Source organism: Trichoderma gamsii, assembly GCF_001481775.2.
Source record: "Trichoderma gamsii strain T6085 chromosome Unknown Scaffold_31.2, whole genome shotgun sequence".
Taxonomy (NCBI): domain Eukaryota; kingdom Fungi; phylum Ascomycota; class Sordariomycetes; order Hypocreales; family Hypocreaceae; genus Trichoderma; species Trichoderma gamsii.
The window spans coordinates 205,739-223,506 of NW_020171368.1; the positions used below are offsets into that span (position 1 = coordinate 205,739).

Sequence of the window (17,768 nt, forward strand, 5' to 3'; positions counted from 1 at the left end):
GAGCTTGGAGCTTTGATGCACGAGCTGTCGAGGCCAGTTTGATGCTATGAAATCGCCAACCAATACTGCTTCAAAGCATCTACTACTAGTAATACTAGCATGCAGTTTATTCTAGGTACATGTATGCAATAACGGGTAATAGCACTGATGGCAAATTACCCACCTGAAAGACTCTCCAAACCTGCCGAGATGGGAATGCACATCCTTTGCTGGATGATGTGCTGCATGTTCCGATGGTCGGCAGCATGGGTCAAGATGCCAGATGTCCTTTGCTTTGTAACCACCGAGGTTGCATCGTGAGGTACAAGCCAGATACCAGGAGCTGCACACGAGTCCTATCAATCAATATAATTAATTCATCGATATCGTCTTGCAGCCTCACTGCTGCTCATCTATAGCAGATACCGCCACGTAGTAGCGTAGTAGCCAAGCAGGTACCGGATGGCTCATGCACAGTCCGGCTCGGTCCAAGCTTCATCCAATCCCTTTGCTCACCAACTTCAAACGACGACTTGCTTCGTCACAGGATCCACCTGCATCTAGAGAGCTGTCAATTAAACCCCCTGCATATTGGTGGTGATTTTTCTCTGGCGTTTTGCTTCTTTTTCTCTTCCTGCAGGGGGAGCTTCACCTTTCTGGGTCAAGCTACGAGCTCTAGGCTTTATCCATTTGTTATGACGGTACCTAATTGTCTAGTCTCCGATACTCCCGATAGTGCTGCCATAACGACAAAGCAGCGTATAAAAGTGCTCACGCGTCAAGTACACTCTACCCTGCGGCCATGAAGACCGCCAGCTCAGCGCTATTCGCTTATAATCGCGACACCTCTCAGCACGCATGGCGCTAAGCCGCATGGGGTCTATTTCCAGCTGTTGCGCAACTTGGCCTGCGGTACGTACCGCCCAAGTACCTGCGCCGACTCGACTGCAATCTGTCCGACTTCTAGAAGGCGTCTGGTTTGCCTGTTCGCATCACCGCCCTGCAAACCGAACTGAAGCCCGCGAGCTTCCGCTCCTTTTTCCTCTCCCTGGCTGTTTGGCCTTTTCTGCGTCTTTGCCGCGTCCTGCTCCACCAGAGTGATAGCGCCGTGTGCGCTTGGCTCGGGATCCAAAACCAAACCGCTGCCATCCCTGCCTTCAGCTTGTCTGACAAACACAAAGAGAAACCGCACGCTTCCCGATAGCTGGCGCTTTCATCTCTTCCTACTCTTCTTCGCCCTGACTACGAGGCGACGACTTGCCATTTGTCCATCTTCGAAATACCCGCCGTCTGAAGCCTGGTAGCATGCAAGCTGTCTCCCCATCATGGCTTCAGAGCACGAAATGGCCCAGAGCCCGGGTTCTCTTGCATTGCCCGATCCGCCTGCAGTAAACCTCCAGGTGCTGTCGCCATCGGTCGGTGTGAATCGACCGCTAATGTTCCCTGGACTCTCGTCTGCCACGACCATCAAGCAGCTCAAAGAGAAGATCCGGCAAAGCCTCCCCTTGCGGCCATCGGACGAAAACCAGCGTCTCATCTATCGCGGCCGAGCGCTTCTACATGAGACCGATACTCTGCTGGATGTAATCGGAAGCGATGTGGTGAGTCTACTTCCCTTCTTGATTGGTCTCATCCATGCAAAGGAGAAAGAAAGCACTGACTTACTCGTGGTACTGTAGTTTCGTCAACCCGACCTACATACAATACATCTTGTTTTAAGAGACGTCTCTGATGGCGTATCCCCAGCATCAACCTTGTTACCAGGTACCCAGAGCCCAGCTTTGGGGAGCCAGTCTTCTTCAAACATCCAACCTCCAAATATCCAGCGCCAAACGCCTCCGCACCCCGCATTCATGGGACCTCCTCCTCCGCCTGGCATGGCAAGAAGACCAGTAATGCAGCCAGCTCATCAGAATGCCACGCTATCTCAGCCCCAGGTGCCGTCATCGGCTCGCCCGCATTCCCCATCCCCAATTCATACTCCCGAACAGGCGGCAGCTTTCCAGCAGCAACATCAGAGCATGACGCAATGGTTAACACAGATTCAAAGAGAAGCTATGGCTAGGATGGTTCAACAGAATCAGCGTGGGAGAGCTCATATGGGCATGCGCGGTGTTGGCGACCCCGCGGCTGCGAACCACGGGGGATATACTCCAGAGTCAAACAGTGGGAGAGGGAGTCCGGCCCCATCGCACACAATCTATCGAGAAGTCATTGGGCCCAACGGCCACAGTTACCACGTCGAGACTCGCAATGTAGCTGGTGGACTCCCGGGGGCATCTGCATCTGCGCCATCAATTCCCGGCGTATTTACTCCCAATGATATTCATAATATTCTGCGAGGGGCAGACTCCAACCAGATACCCGCACCCTTGGCCAATGCTCTGCATCAAAGCAGCTTGCGCCGAAGTGCCTCCAGTGCCTCGCTCCACAACCGGGCATTCAACCAACCTTCCATCACTACCTCTGTCTTTGCTAATGGTGGTTCTCGAGCTGGCAGCGGCCGAGCTACGCCAGACCTGGGGCTGAGGTCGGTCTCTGGCTCATTCATTCCTGCTCCTACATCTGCTCCCTCTCTTGTTCCACCCCAGTCACGACAGGGTGTCGATGTGTATATTCTGTCCTCTCCCGAGGGGCCCCGCGCCCTTGTCTTTAATGGCAATGTGGCAGAGGCTTACTACACGCCCAGGCTGCCTATGCAACCGTTTCCATACTACTCTCCAAGCTTGATTCGCACGATGCAGCCACAAACTAGGGATGATCATCTTCAAGCACAACGTCCAGACGCAAGACAGGCTGCTCAAACCCCTCAGGATCCAGCGCCACAGCCTCAGCAGCAACAGCAACAGGTCCAACAGCCGCAGCCTCCGCAACAGCAGGGCCAACAGCCAAGAATTGCCCCTTTACATGCTGGTAACCCACCTGCGGCTGGCCTAGCTCACCTGATTGTGCAGTTGGCTCCTCATATCTGGCTTATAATACGCTTAGCTCTATTTGTGTGGTTCTTTACGCCTGTCAACTCTAGCTGGTCAAGATGGTGCACTGTTATTGCCTTGGCATTGTTCATGTTTGCCCTCACCACCGGGCTCTTGGCTGGCTATGCTGAGCAGATCTGGCGACCCATAATGCGATATCTGGAAAATGTGCTGCCTGCTATGGATCATGGGAATCATGGACAGAGAGAGGATGTAAACCATGATGGCGCCCCTAGAGCTGGGCGAAATAGAATGCCTGACCCTGCCGAGACGGCTGCCCGACTGCTTGCCGAGCGTCGCGGTCAAGAATCGTGGCTCACAGGGCAGTTGAGGCGACTGGAGCGAGCGGGTCTCCTCTTCCTTGCCAGTATTGCGCCTGGAGTTGCGGAACGCCATATTGCTAATCAAGAAAGAGAAGCAAGGGAACAGGAAGTGCGGCGCAGAGAAGCTGAAATTGCGGCGAGAGCGGCAGAGGCAGCAATGGCCGATGCCATGGCCGATGCCAGAGCTGCCGTAGCTGCTGAGTATGGCGAAGAAGAAGCCGTGCACGGGACAATTGACAGCCAACAACAACCCGGGGAGCAAGATGGGCAGCACGATTACGAGGATGTAGAACGAGACAGAGCCATCCGCGAAGAAATCTCTACCGCGTAGAGAGTGTATGAGCGATATGGGCTGGGGAGAAGGCATATAAGAAAATATTCATGAAAAGTGATTATCATGTTTTGGGATTTAGCGATTAAAGAATTCTATCAGGAGCAGGGGCGTTGAAACCAATGTTTCTTATGAAGTCCTCTCTAACAGAGACTAAAGAAGACATGCAGGCTCGAGTCTTTTCTTCTCTGTTCTTATTTTCATGTACTTTGTAGCTAAAGAATTACAAGATGAGAGGGTCTGTAAATAAAGCAGGGCGAGGCATTCTACGATTGAACATCGAATTTTTCTACTTTGACAAGATACTTTCAGTGACAGTTGTTTGTATGAGATTCATGTCCCTTATTAATGACGCCACCTCAAAGTACGTACTCGCGGTGTGCCTGCGTCCAACTCTTATCTTATCAGCGATTTGCCATCTACGTAAAGCTCCGGGAGCATCCCACCATCAAAGCTCACCATCAACGTTATAGCTCTCTCCTCCGACTTCCTGCCGCTACCACTTGGAAATTCTGCGCCGAAGAATTGGATAATATCTCGCCAATCTTTGTCCATTTTCCCACCTCATCTCCTTTCTCTTTTTCTCCAATCGGGGGCTGTTGCTTGCACGGCACATCGAGTGACACAATGAGCGGCGGTTGGAATACAAGTGAGCTTCTCTCCTAGATTGCGAAGCTGCTTCCCTCTTACTAATTCGACATCTTCTTTCTCTTCTAGTTGAGTCTGACGCAGTACGTTGCAACGCCATCATTACCAATATCTGAATTATGAAAAGAGTACGAAAGAAAAACAAGGAAAGCATTAGCTAACGTTATGCCAAACAGGGCGTCTTTACGTCCCTTATAGAAAATCTAGGGGTCAAAGATGTCCAGTTCGAAGAGCTCCTCACGCTCGACCCCTCCGAGCTGCTGACCCTCCAGCCCCTCTACGGCGTCATCTTCCTCTTCAAGTTCCCAACCGACCGGCCCTACGCCACGGCCGACGGCCCGCTCGACGGCACCTTCGACCACGATGCCTCGGAGCGCATCTTCTTCGCCGCGCAGACCATCCAAAACGCCTGCGCCACACAGGCCCTGCTCAGTGTGCTCATGAACAAGACGGCCGACGGCGAGGTCGACATTGGCGCGCAGATGAAGGACTTCCGCGACTTTACAATGGTCCTGCCGCCCGAGTTTCGCGGCGAGGCCCTTAGCAACTCGGACCTCATCCGCGAGGTGCACAACAGCTTCGCGCGCAGCAGCCCCTTTGCCGACGAGACGCAGCGCACGGGCGAGCCCTCCGAGGACGTCTTCCACTTCATCGCCTACACCCCCGTCGACGGCGTGCTGTACGAGCTAGACGGCCTGCAGCCCGCGCCCATATCGCATGGGCCCTGCGCCACCGAGGATTTCCCCCTGAAAGTGGTGGACGTGCTGCAGCGCCGCATTGCCCGCTACGACGTGACCGAGATCCGCTTCAACCTGCTGGCTATGTGCCGCGACCTACGGATCCGCGCGCGCGAGTTTGGCGACGAGGAGCTGCTGGAGCGGGAGGAGCGCAAGCGCAAAGACTGGCTGTTTGAGAATGCGCTGAGGAGGCACAACTTTGTGGGCTTTGCGGGCGAGGTGGTGAAGAAGGTGGTAGAGAGTAAACTTGATGCGGGGGGCGATGAAGCAGTGCAGAAGTGGGTGAGCGACAGCCTGGAGAGGAAAAAAGCGGCGGAGAGGGCTATGGGTGGGAGGGGAGGTGGTGATGTAGATATGAGTGGGTGAGATGTGTTGAGAGTGAGGACTGTGACTTGATGAGTTTGGGACAAGGAGAGAAGATAGAGTGAATATATACCCTGGCATATTTGAAGCATACATGATGTTCACCCAAAGGTACTCAATTGGGAGATATCAAAGAAACGATACATGAGAGCATTGGTGCGTCGAAATCATCATTTGAGTACTACAGAACCCCCTGACGAATACATACAAGTTTGGAAACCATGAAATCTCAGCCAAGCAAATTCTCGATAGCAATGTGTCATATTCATCTTTCGACAACACTCTCAGCCAATCGTATCCACGTTACTGCGTATTTATTCCTTGAATCATCAAGAACAGTCAAATCACTCATGTACCTCTCTCCCTTCCTCTCACTCATTTACCGGATTTGATCAGCGAGCAATGCCCCTCATCGGAGAAGATTGAGGATAGCCATACGCTTCATCATGATCAGTCGGCAATACAGATTGCTCCCCCATGGCTGCAGAACCATCCTTGCCGGGAGGATTCTCGCGGCTTTGCTGGAGGTTCAAGCCCCGCTGGCTTTCATTATCCTCAGCGATAGGGGGAACAGAATCGTGATGATCATCCGCTGAAGAAGAAGGCGAAAGGCGGCTTCTGTCTCTCCTCATGGCCCGGACAAACCAGGGCGGGCGTCCAGAGCCCTTCCAAGTCCAGTATTCTTTGAGGTCATATTCCCGAGGCTCGATGCGGTTATTGGAGAGGAAAACCACGAGGCCGATGAGGCCGTTGAGGATGGTGTAGACAAACAGGCCACTAGTTGTGTGCGAAACGATAGATTAGCTTTGGAATGAAGTGGAGGTGGAAGGTAGTAGTTGTTCTTCAATATTGAGAGACAGAGCGGGCGAGAAAACTTACGCAATGAGGCCATATGCGACGCTATAGCTGAATGGTATAAACGTCATGACAATGAAAGAAGGAAGGGCGTCACCAATGTAGCGCCAATTTACCTGCGTGACTTGGCGAATCATCATGCAGCCAACCAAGATGAGTGTACATCCCGTAGCCCAGGGCGGGATGGAGGCAAATATAGGAGCAAAGAAGATTGATACGATGAAGCAAAGCCCTGCCACCACAGCAGTGAGGCCAGTGCGACCGCCTTCTGCAATACCCGCACCACTCTCGATGAAAGCCGTGATGGGAGAGCATCCGAATAGAGCTCCGATCGAGATGAAAGTCGCATCAGTACAGTATGCGATTGTTGAGCGAGGAAAATCGCCGTCTTTGGGATTGACGACTCCACAGAAACGGACCATGGAGTATAAAGTAGCAGTAGCGTCGATGATATCGACGTAGAGGAAAGTAAAGAGAGCAAGAATAAAGTGAGATGTGCTGGTGCCTTCGAGGCTCCAGTCAAGCTGGTTGACAGTCTTGGAGAGAGGATGCCATGCAACGATTTGCTTGAAAAAGGAAAATCGAGAGTCGCCTTCTGGTGTATCGGGGAAATAAGTGACTGGAGTGTTGCGGCTGTAGCGACATGAAATGTTAGCGAATATCTGTTTACTTTGATCTAAAGATCGTAACTCACGGCCACGAGATAATAGAGACAAGCGCAACTCCGATGACGAGAGCGTACTTGATTCTGAACGCCATCAGGAAGGCTGTCACGATACCACCGCAAAAGACGGCGAGCCACATCTTGATCATAGGTATAGCATGTCAGCATCTTTCTTGCCTCTGATTTGATTTTGGACATACCGTGGGGTTCGTCATTTGACCAGCGTTACAAGCCCCCGTCTCTGGGTTAATCATATCAGGAGGGCAGCCACCCAAAGCCAGAGGGGTGGATGTGCTGCCGCCTGTGATGGCGCCAATGCCAGACGAGGAGGAGAGCCCAATTTCTGTCAACAGGAAACCAATTCCAACCCCAGTAGCGGTTTTCATGGTGGTTGGGATGAGTTTGACAAGCCATTGACGCATCCCGGTCAAAGCCAAGAAAATGAATATGATGCCTTCGAAGAAGACGGCAGTGAGGGCGGTTCGGTATGAGATGGAACCAGAACCGTTGCTGCCAACAACCTTCGAAGATGGAGCTTGGGATTAGTAGAGTAATGTGTATAATGATCAATATTACGTACCTGGTAGGCGAAATAGGCATTGAGACCCATTCCTGGGCTGAAAATTCCTGTTAGCATTTGTACATGGACGTGACGAGGGTTGTATATGCCTTACGCAAGGGCGACGGGTAGGTTAGTCAACAGCCCGAAGAACAGAGAGGCGAGGCCAGCTATGGCTGCCGTAGCTGTAATCAAATCTCTTCGCACCTCTATAATGATTTAGAACATGATCGTATTAAAGACTAGGGCGGGCAGGCTAAAAACAATACCTTCTTTACAGTCCGCATAAGCAGGGATAGTATCGCACTGGAATTTGTTTTTCAGGTCACAGTCGCAAGTTCCGCCAGTCTGAGAGAGGATAGAAGCCTATGGAGTTTTGCAATGGTCAGCCAGATCTCTAGCAAGAAAGGTTCTTCGCGGACCACATACATTCACTGCGATGATGTATGCCATGGTCGCAAAAGTTGTCAGTCCAGCGCGAATCTCTCGGAAAAAGGTTGTGCCTTCAAGTGCTTTGGCCTATCTGTACAGTTAGCCCTTGATGCCAATAATCATTTTTCTTATCTATTATACAACGCAAGAGAAATGCGATGATACTTACATGTCCCGAGTCGGCCAGACGAAACAGTCGCCCCAAGTAGGAGCCGCTCAGCCACTTATCAACAAGATCGACAAAGTCTCGAAATCCGCAGAACTTGGATCGGCCAACCGGGGGGGCTGGAGGTAGTCTTGGAGAGGACAGCCTTGGGTCAAGTGTTCCGGGTTCTTGGCTGTCCTTGGGCTGCATGGTTGGAGATTCCATGATGAGTAAAAAACAGTAAACGAGATTCACTGATCTTGGAGGCGGTAGGTTTTGGAGGCTGAAAACACGCTAGTCCGATATAAAGTGACCAATACGAAAGAAAACGAAAAGATATCTTGGCTAATCAGAAATACGGGGCAAAGTCAAATAAAATAAAAAGAATGGATTGTAGTAGGAGGGCGAATGGAGATGAACGAATAGAAGAAGGCGGCGATTTCTAGGTCAGGATTCAATGAACTTTGAAGAATATGCCTGCCAGCCACCAGATTCTTTGCCAGGACAACCGGGTTGCTATACATGAGGCAGCACATCCGTACGGCCCGTTTTGCGTTGGCCAATTATGCGGCAACTGGCCTGCAGGCTGGCAGCATACAGCTCATGGAATCCCAAATTTTCAGGGCGGGTTAGAGATAGACAGGCCACTCCAGCTGGACCAGGTGTCCCCAGAGAAGCACAAGATCCTCTCCAGACCTAGGACAGGGGGCGCACGTATCTCCCGTTACCTTGCGGATGCCTTAGTGTTTCGAGTCTTTCCGTGATTGTGCGAGATGGAGACGAAGCTAAAGTCGACCGCAAGGGAGCCTAGATTGTATATCATCTCTTCATCTGCCGCATCAAAGTCACCTGGCTGTTTATTATCTGCCGAGCTGCAGCCTTGGATGCCCCAGTGGATACAGGGATAACCATGAAGAGCATAATGACTGCGAGGGCGTACTCGCTCGGCTCCTGGCGCTGTGGCCAATCTACGAGTGGCATGGTTGGTAGCCGAGAGTGCTGATGTCGTACGAGCAATGTCGAAGCTGTTGGGAGAGTCGTTAAAGCTCGTTGCACAGGAAGTGATAGCGCGTGGTAGTGCTCGTACAGCCATTTGAGGCTGCAGGAGAAGCTGAACGATGGGACTGCTTGCAACATATATTAGCTGGCTGACCTGATAACCCTATAAAAGCGGCTTTGTCAAAGTCGTGAGCAATGCGAATACCTAGAATGGGTAGAAGTTTATCTTCCAGCATCTATAAAACACAGCCTGCTAAAGAGTCGGCCAATACATGGGTTCCTAGTGTAAGCAATTATCCGGCTGCTGTGTATGACAAGGAAAAGGAGTATTCCTTCAGCTGGCTCAATTTCCTTTGTACATTCAACAAGATCACAAAGGGGCAAGACCTGCATGATCCTAATATGCCTATGTCTCATTTCCGTAGCTGGATAATACGGTGTGGCAAATCCGATGCGTTGGCGGATGTTAGATACTCGGTACTCTGAGGGCTGTTTGGAACAGCAGTCAGCAGATAATGGAGTGTCAAAATTTTGAATCAGTCAGTAACTATGGAACGATTCATGAGCATGGTGCCTTTGATGAACTCGCTGCTTTGTCGAATTATCCCATATACGCACTCTATACAAAAATAGCTGGAAAACTCTACAACAAGGTTTATCTTGTTCGAAAATACCAACATCTCCCTTTTAACTAAAGTGGACGAATGGGAAATGTAGTTGGGTAAAACTTTGTGTTAGGTCAGCTCGCTGGTTCAATTGGTGGTATGATATGTAAGCCGCACGGAGCGAAGAGCGAATAACGCTGCAAAGCAGCAAGACACGTTGCTGCCAGGAGAATATCGTGTTTCTTCACCGTCTGGCTATCGCTTTCTCTCCCTGTAGATACGCAGATGTCTCTCTATCTCTTCAACAATCTCTCTCTTTGTGTGTGTAGTCGTCGACATACATATCGTAGTGTTTATGTGGATACCATCGTTGCAGTTGCTTTGTCGTGGCTGACTGCTCTCATTTTCCCAGCAAACGGCCGCAAACACTTGCAAACGGCCTGTCAAACCTCGCTTGCCATCTGATCGCCACAACACGGGATCTTGCATCTGCTGTGCTCACGTAACCTGTTACTGGCCTGTTGTTCGCTCAAATGGTACCCAACACTGCAATCAAGAGAAGGTGAAGCACATATCGGTATCAAATTTAGCCCTTTTAGCTTTGACTCTGTTCGTCTTGTGCCTCCCGTATTGGCATATTTCCTGCTGCCAATTTGGCTGGTGGGCGATGAACAGGTTCTCTCTTCTCTTTCTTGGTCAGATTTCTGCTTCCTGAGTAAAGCGTTTGTACTCTCTCGCTTCGCTGACTGTTGCACCGCGCCCATGAGCTTTGGAGTGTCATATTTTGGCAACGACGATCGTACAATATCTGCTCGCTTTATCCTCTTATTCATCACCCTTCGCAACTCAAAACCCAAAGCGTTGCAAGTCCTCAGTCAGTCTCCCATTTCTGTCACAAATCCCAACCACAATCAGAATTCTTGAAACAGAATTCACGACTGCGGCTGAACGCCAATCCAGTCAACGCTCAGTGGCATTCAAGCCACGAGTTAGCCAGTCTGGCAGCAGCCATCTTCCACCACTTCCTGCATCAATCACTTGCTGTTGTGACACTAGGCTCTCCTGGTTACGTTACTGCCGCTGCATCATAGCAAAGCCAGACAGGAGGCTTCACCTATATGTTTGTGGTGGAGTCTGCATGTGCTGCGTTTGCTGTTTGGACGACACCGATCAGGTGCTTCTCCTTGCCTGCAGGGGACCATTGCCATCATGTGGGATGTCGTCTGGACAGATCCCAATCCAGAACTGGTGGGCGAGCACAAGGCACGAAAAGAGAAAGAGGACATGTTCAAGAAAGACGATAAAAGTCAGCCGAGACGCCGTTCGGCATCCACAGCCAGCTCGCGCTGGTCAACTGACTCCCCGTTTGCCATTTTCCGTACCAGAGGCTCGAAGAAAGCAAACGAGGCTTCTTCCAACGCGGAAATGGCCTCGTCTGGCTCGTCGGGAGTGGCGTCACCGGCGATGGCCTCTTCTGATCGCTCACCAATGTCCAAAACATTTGACGAGGGCAGCCGTCGAAGCTCCAGCCGCATGTCTATCAGCTTCCTAGAGCGACTTGCCCACTTTGAAAGTCCTTTGAACACCAGCCCCTTGTTGTCCGAGAATAGTGGCGATGCATGCAGAAGGCTATTCTGTAGCTCTGCGATCGAAGGTGAGAAATGTCGACTTGCTTGTGTTAGAACGCCTGTTGATGACTTTGACTCTTCCACAGATATTCCCTCCTCGCCATCGGCTATTAAACGCTTCTCGATTGCCGGCTCGACCTCTGATGATTTGACCGAGTCCGAGAAGATGCGGAGTCTGGTGCAGATATTCCGGCGAAGTCCATCGACAGCCGAGCCAGTTGGCAACTGCCCACTGCCATCTGCGGGCAATGCCGTCGTTCCTGCCCATTTGACATCTGGAGAGAAGTGAGTGACAACTTCTCAACGCTGAAATTCTTTCCCTCGCTTCTTCGCTTTCTTTCTTTCTTTCTTCTCTTCTGCCTCCCGCATTCAAACTTTCCCATTATGATTCTTTGATCGTCTTCTCTATAGACAAAATTCCTCGCTACAAGTTTCTTGAAGCTGACATACCATCAAAGATCTCCATCTCTACCTCTATCGCCCACGGCCAGATCAAGATTTGGCCCAGCAGCCATGCAGGCCTCACCAATAAATTCTCAACTCTCCTCAGCGAATGCCAGCACGAAAACACGTATTACACCAAACAGTCCCGAGGCTTGGAAGCCGGTAGATGAATGGGAGCCTCTCCCTCTCCTACGCGGATCGCCCGAGCTGCCTTCTTCCGGCTTGCTTGTTGGCACAGACTCCTCTGACCATAGCCTCGGAACGCACAATAATTTTCGCTTACTACACGCAGCAGTTGTCAAAATGGCAAGCAAGAATGCAACGGAAATCCTAGTCACGCTGGAGGCATTATGGAAGAATGTTGCGAAGAAAGACGTTGCCTACCTTTTAGGAGACAATGCTATAACTGAGGATCTACGTAGATGGATGCTCTCGACGATGATTCACATGGACCAGGTTCCAACTCTTGAAAATCGAGTGTCTCCTCGTAAGGAGTGCCTCCTGACAGCTCGTATGGTTGTGTGTCTTTATGATTCAGCAGGTAAATGTTGACTTTGTGTCATATTGGGCAGCAATATACTAATGTACATGTATCTGACAAGCTACCGTTGCCTATCTCGCCGCACTTGAACCCACGAAGCAACACGATTATATATCGCTTATGGCGGCACCGAAAGAAGACATGTTTAACAACGTTCGGATAGTTTCTGTTCCCAGAGTCGCGCCTACAGAATTCCCAATAGCGCCTCGGATTTATGAATCAGTTCATTCACTGACGTTGCCTTCTCTGTGCCCCTTGCCTCTGCTGCCCGGGATGCTCAGTGGTGTCTATAAGTGCTTAAATAAGAAAGGCTTCATTCGGTTAATACTTATTGATCCGCTACCTCGAGCTGCTACCTTGGGCACAAAGATGAGACTGTGGATAGAGGAGAATGTGCTTCGAAACCTGGCAAAACAGGGCAAATGCATGAGCCCCAGCACAGCATTCCCACAACTACTCGCTCAAGCTCATCTCCGCGGGGATGGAAGCACTCTTACAACGACAAAGTTTTACGCCGTGCCGGGTAGCGCAATAAGCAGAGATCAAGATGCAGCTAAAGACTCAGTGCAAAGGGAGAAGGAGTCCAAGGCCCAGGTCAGAAGTCTAGTTGGGCGTATGCTTTGGGTAGAGGTATGGGGCTCGTATGTGACTTGTAAGAAATGGTGGTGGGACGACCCGGAATGCGTCGCCGAGTGTCTCGAGCTGGGTACATTGTGGGAATATCATGCCGTCAAAGGTGTCAAGGAACTGAAGGCGGCGTAGATATACGGCCAGTCTTGGCCAGGAGCTGCCTACAAATATCAATGAGTCAAGTGCTGGAGAGTTCCAGAGCAACGATATTTGCCTTTTTGGGCAAACGTTGAATTAACTGGGGCGAATATGGCGTTTTCGGGCCGGAGTCTTGACTCGGCCGAGATGAGGCTTTTTTCCTTTCTTTCTTTCTTTCTTTCTTTTCTTTCTTTGCAATTCATGGCTCTCGATACTGAGTCGTTTTGTTTCTCCAAGAAGGGTCACGTCCCGTCCCAGCTGGTATTGCTACGGTCGGGTATTACGGCGTGGAATTCGCCTAGTTTAGGGGCTTATCGAGACCAGCAAGAGAAACGGTACCTTAACCATGTCCTGAGCAACCCGTTTTGCCGTTTAGAGCTTGCGGCAAGCAGTTCGCAGTTCGGGCCATAATACTCCGCGAGCACCATATACAGGTATCACTCCGTACTCCGTACTGTAACCTGTTTGGTTGCATTGCTCGATAGATCCAGTGTTACATGAGAAGAGCGGGACAGACGCAGGGGCCCCTTTCTATCAACGATCAGCGAAGATGGCTGCACATCCAATGTCCGTAAACAGGGGCGATTTGGACGATGAACTAAGGTCTTGATGCTACGTCGACAAGGGGAGGAGTTTACGTTTGCGTATACGTACCTATTGCTATATCTCGAAACAGTGCTGTGCATCCATGCAGCCAAGAATTGCAACCTGTCGGCCAACAACTACTGCCCCAAATCAACGCCTTTACAAGTACTAGGTATTATTACCTATCACCAACCAATGCTACTGTGCAAGCATGCATCATGCATCCCCTTCGAGCTGCGAACCATCTCCCTGCAGTTCTTTGGATTCTGCAGGACTTTCGAATTGGGAAAAAGGCCCGCGGGCCAGCGCAGGTACGGAAAAGAGGGCATCCTTAGAGCGGTGGCTTGTGCGTGTTTTCTTTTGAATCTATTGCCTTGTCGGAGAATAAAACCAATTGTGATGGGCGCCTCTTTTCCAAATCCGACCGTCTATGAGCCGCTAGCCGTTGAATCTTTTCCACGGCCGCTTTTCTTCTCTCGCAGGCCTCTTGCCCTAGCAGGGATGAGGGAAGAATTCCTCTACGGTCTTATCATTGACTTGATCAAACAGCCGCTACGCATTGCATTTGTGCCTAAATTGTTCATCCAGCAGCGCCATCGTTTCGTCGTCGCGCGAACTAGGCTCCTTTCGAATGCTGACCGACTGCTGCGCTTCTCGGCGGGTTGAATGCCCACTTGCGGATGTTGAAAGTCATTATGTGTTCCGTAGACGGGAACAGCTGAGAGGCATCACCAAGACATGGGCTATTTGGCCGACTGTTGGCCTGACGCTGTTTATTTGCGCATCACTGCACTCTCCCACTTTTGGCAGGACATTTGGACAGGCTACCCACGCCAACGCTGAAAGAAGTGCTGACGAGGGGGCCCATCTCGAAAAGGAATCTTTATGTCTAAAAGAGAGACCTGGTAAGCATTAGTATCCGCCAGAGCTAGCACCCGACTGCTCGGATACCTGATGAGGAAAGAAAAAAACAAAGAAGAAAATTAAGCTACCAGCACATGCCACACCTCAGCCCTATTTACGTATACAGAATATACGGGCTAGCTCACCTAGGATTGCAATCCTATACTAGCACTGAGCTTACAATTCTGTCTCTCCCTGCGTCAATATACGTCGCCTAGCAAAGCGGAGCGCGCAACTTGACGCTCGTGAACATCCCGGGCTCTGAACCTGTACCGTACCCTTGCAGCTGTGACGATTTGCGAACTTGTTGTTGGCCGCGACGCGGACGGGAAGGATATGCGGGGAACTAATGAGAAAAGAGCGCATAGTTGCAGAAAACAATTTATCTGAGTGGCTGATGGCTTGTATTTTGTGTTTTTCCCCAGGAACAACGTCAAGTTTCCTCGTCGTATTTGTCCGATTGATTGGGGAAAAAGGAGTTTGCTCCCCGATGTTGAAGATGAGAAAATATTTTTTTGGGGGCGCCGGGGGGGGGGGGGCGTAATATATTACAGGGAATCCCCATCAGCTGCTGTTGGCCCAAGCTGCTGATTCAAAGCTGATGCAAGCTGATGAATGAGGCTCGCAGCATTTTATAGGCCAGACAAGAAGTCAATGGCCTGCTATGAGTCAACTAGCTGCTATACAGAGCAGTAGCTGCATACTAGACTAATCAGCAATACACGCGGCTCTTTTCACCTTCTAAAAGCACTACGACTAATCAACCTGTTTCTCTCGCAAGGTCGGCTTGGTCGGGTGCCCCAAGCGTTGAGCCGCTGCGGCGGAGATTGAGGGGAGACCCTGGTTCCTGAATCCTATCAAATCCTACCCGTGTTGTGTGCCACGCGTGGGTGACCCTTGGAGGCAGAGGGGGAGAGGGCCTGGATCTCGATTGGAAATACGGAGTTGTAGCGTTTGCTGGGCCAGAAACTAAATTTGATCGAGGGGATCGCCAGGTTTTCTGGTATCTTGTTAACTATATCGTCGGAATATGGTGCCGAAAGTATTGGCATTAGCATTGCTAATTAATAGTAAATTCAAGTCAACGGTTGACATACGCCGTACAGCAACTCCTTTTTAGCCCTTGCAATATTGGACAGACACCAAAAATTTTAGTCTTCATGTAGAGATGGGGAGAGGGAATAATAATAATCATTAGCGAATGCAGCGCAGTTCAGCGTCGATAATATCTTGATAGTAGTCATAGTAAAAGTCCTGGGTATCTGTCTTTCCCGCCTTTTGTCAAATTCCCAAAGTGGCAAATCGCCATCCCTGCGTACCCCAGAACTCGTCATCCTTGCCGTCGTAAACATACAAAACAAAGAGAAAACAAATAAAGGGAATAAAAGAAAATGCAAGAAATAAAAAACAAGATTGCGAAGAAGTGAACAAAGGTGAGTCCAGCAGAGAGCATCAAACACACTCGGTTTGGACGATTAAATAATATACTGGAAGTAGTAGTAGCAACACACATTTTCTACCCGCATCCCGTGTTTTTATCCAGTGCTTGAGCGTCCATACTGTGAGCTGGTCTCCGCCGAGTGAGCATCTGCTGAGTGTGTCCTGGTGTTGGCCAGCTCCGTCATACTCTCCGAGTCGAGACCCTTGTTCGCGCGTGCTGGCCTAAACTGGCTTACACGCCGGCTGTGACGGCTGTTTTCGTCTTGCGCACCCATTCCCCCAACCAACTCCATCACCTCTGGCCGCTTGCCAGATCTCATATCCTCAAGGAAGCTCTTGCAGGCACCCCATGATGTTACGGTGTAGATGAGAGCGTTCCAGAATCCCTGGAGCGGAAGCACAAAGGCGCTCATGATTTCAAGTGGAGCATTGATTTCCTGCGATTTCACCACAGAGTAGACTCGATTGGCACTCGATGGGATCCATGTAATGAGAAGGGCCGTGAAGAAGAGCAGGGAACACTTGGCGTAAGCCCATGCTGCGTTGTTGATTTCGTAGTTTCGTCGTCGAGCGTTCGGCGGGCGGTTTGCTCGGAGTCTAGATCTCTTGGCGGCTTCAATTTCGGGAGCTGGAACAGGCTGAATCTTATCATCTGCGGCAGCCTTATCAGCCGAGATATGCACCGAGTAGTTGGGATTGCCCGAGTCGGGCTCGGTGAGAGATGGCCGGTGGCCTGAGGGGCCATTCGCGGTGAGGTTTCCGGAATTTGGCATGGCTTCTGAAGTAGTGACGGTTACTTCAGTTGTCCTGAGGGTAGTGATGACGTCGATGGAAGAGAGGCCCTCAGATGAGTGAAAGTCGTTAAGTTGCTTGTGCTTTTCGTAGATTGTTCGTCCAGCTCGAATATAGATGAAGAAAGTGGCAAAGATAACGACCCTAAACTGATGTTAGTAAGGAGGGTTCATCTATTTCTTTTCCTTGCCCAGAGAAATCTCTCCGATTTTCATTTCTTATTAAGAATAGGGACTTACCAGACGGGACCATAAAACGTAGCAATACGGAAAATATCCCACTCAGTTGTGATCCAGCACCAAATAGTGGCATTACCATATGCTCGATATCCATCCTTGTTCTTGAGGAAGATGTATGTAATGGCAGGAATAAAAGGAATACCATAGCAGCAGAGCAAATAGGGTATCTCCATTCTTCGCAGCTTCCTAGCGTCGTATTTGTGATAAAATGTCAGATAGACGTTGAACGCCATGGCAAGCGTCCAGTATGCATCTGCAGGCATGAACCTAAGCAATGTTAGTTGGACTGCAATAAAAAATAACTCATGTATATCGGTATCAAAAGCATACATTTGAATGAGGAATCCTTGGAATTGGCAACCCGGAGAGTTTGGCGAACTCAGATAGCTACGAGACATGAGTGTGCCCACATTGGTCAACATATTACCAAACGAGGCATAAAACACCAGTCTGTTGATGGGTTTGTGGAACGAGCTCGAACAGCAGAATGTAAACACGACGAAGATACATCCCAGCAGAGAAATCACCGAACAGACTCGTTCAATGTCGCTGATGAGATTCAGCTGATGCTGAGTGAGACCGTCGGACATGTTGGGCAGTCGTTTCTGATTCGGCTAGCCTGACTGGTCAAGAAAAGTTGTCGAGAAGATGCAATTCATGAGCTTGGTGAATATCGAATTGTAAGTGTAGACGTGCCGGCAGCCCCGGTCCTCGTCAGTGAGGTAGGAGACTAATATTTCCCAGTTCAAGAATATGAACTTTTTCTCGCCAGACACTCCAGATGGGGAAGAGGGGGCAAGCTGTTAGTAATAT

At 50.3% G+C, this 17,768-nt stretch overlaps 6 protein-coding genes across 6 annotated transcripts; 3 read left to right on the plus strand and 3 right to left on the minus strand.

Moving 5' to 3' along the window:
* Positions 1 to 1,304: 1,304 nt before the first annotated feature.
* On the plus strand, positions 1,305 to 3,608 carry TGAM01_v207960 (ubiquitin family protein; the record flags this gene model as incomplete). The annotated part of the gene is made up of 2 exons (XM_018805694.1): positions 1,305 to 1,580; positions 1,659 to 3,608. 2 exons carry the CDS (start codon positions 1,305 to 1,307, stop codon positions 3,606 to 3,608), a joined length of 2,226 nt encoding a protein of 741 aa, XP_018661117.1.
* Positions 3,609 to 4,235: 627 nt separating this feature from the next.
* Positions 4,236 to 5,359, plus strand: TGAM01_v207961 (ubiquitin carboxyl-terminal hydrolase L5; the record flags this gene model as incomplete). Its single annotated transcript, XM_018805695.1, has 3 exons — positions 4,236 to 4,257; positions 4,326 to 4,339; positions 4,433 to 5,359. The coding sequence occupies 3 exons, from the start codon at positions 4,236 to 4,238 to the stop codon at positions 5,357 to 5,359; spliced, it is 963 nt and encodes a 320-aa protein (XP_018661118.1).
* A 389-nt stretch (positions 5,360 to 5,748) lies between these two features.
* Positions 5,749 to 8,236, minus strand: TGAM01_v207962 (MFS transporter, AGZA family, xanthine/uracil permease; the record flags this gene model as incomplete). The annotated part of the gene is made up of 9 exons (XM_018805696.2): positions 5,749 to 6,133; positions 6,236 to 6,844; positions 6,906 to 7,015; positions 7,076 to 7,396; positions 7,456 to 7,492; positions 7,550 to 7,643; positions 7,704 to 7,800; positions 7,864 to 7,953; positions 8,036 to 8,236. The coding sequence occupies 9 exons, from the start codon at positions 8,234 to 8,236 to the stop codon at positions 5,749 to 5,751; spliced, it is 1,944 nt and encodes a 647-aa protein (XP_018661119.2).
* Positions 8,237 to 10,824: 2,588 nt separating this feature from the next.
* On the plus strand, positions 10,825 to 12,990 carry TGAM01_v207963 (hypothetical protein; the record flags this gene model as incomplete). The annotated part of the gene is made up of 3 exons (XM_018805697.1): positions 10,825 to 11,528; positions 11,831 to 12,228; positions 12,539 to 12,990. The coding sequence occupies 3 exons, from the start codon at positions 10,825 to 10,827 to the stop codon at positions 12,988 to 12,990; spliced, it is 1,554 nt and encodes a 517-aa protein (XP_018661120.1).
* Positions 12,991 to 14,661: 1,671 nt separating this feature from the next.
* Positions 14,662 to 15,012, minus strand: TGAM01_v207964 (hypothetical protein; the record flags this gene model as incomplete). Its single annotated transcript, XM_024550214.1, has 1 exon — positions 14,662 to 15,012. A coding segment is annotated over one exon (351 nt), but the record flags the coding sequence as incomplete, so codon positions are not given.
* A 1,007-nt stretch (positions 15,013 to 16,019) lies between these two features.
* TGAM01_v207965 (hypothetical protein) lies at positions 16,020 to 17,545 on the minus strand (the record flags this gene model as incomplete). The annotated part of the gene is made up of 3 exons (XM_018805698.1): positions 16,020 to 16,860; positions 16,956 to 17,222; positions 17,286 to 17,545. The coding sequence occupies 3 exons, from the start codon at positions 17,543 to 17,545 to the stop codon at positions 16,020 to 16,022; spliced, it is 1,368 nt and encodes a 455-aa protein (XP_018661121.1).
* Between the last annotated feature and the right edge of the window lie 223 nt (positions 17,546 to 17,768).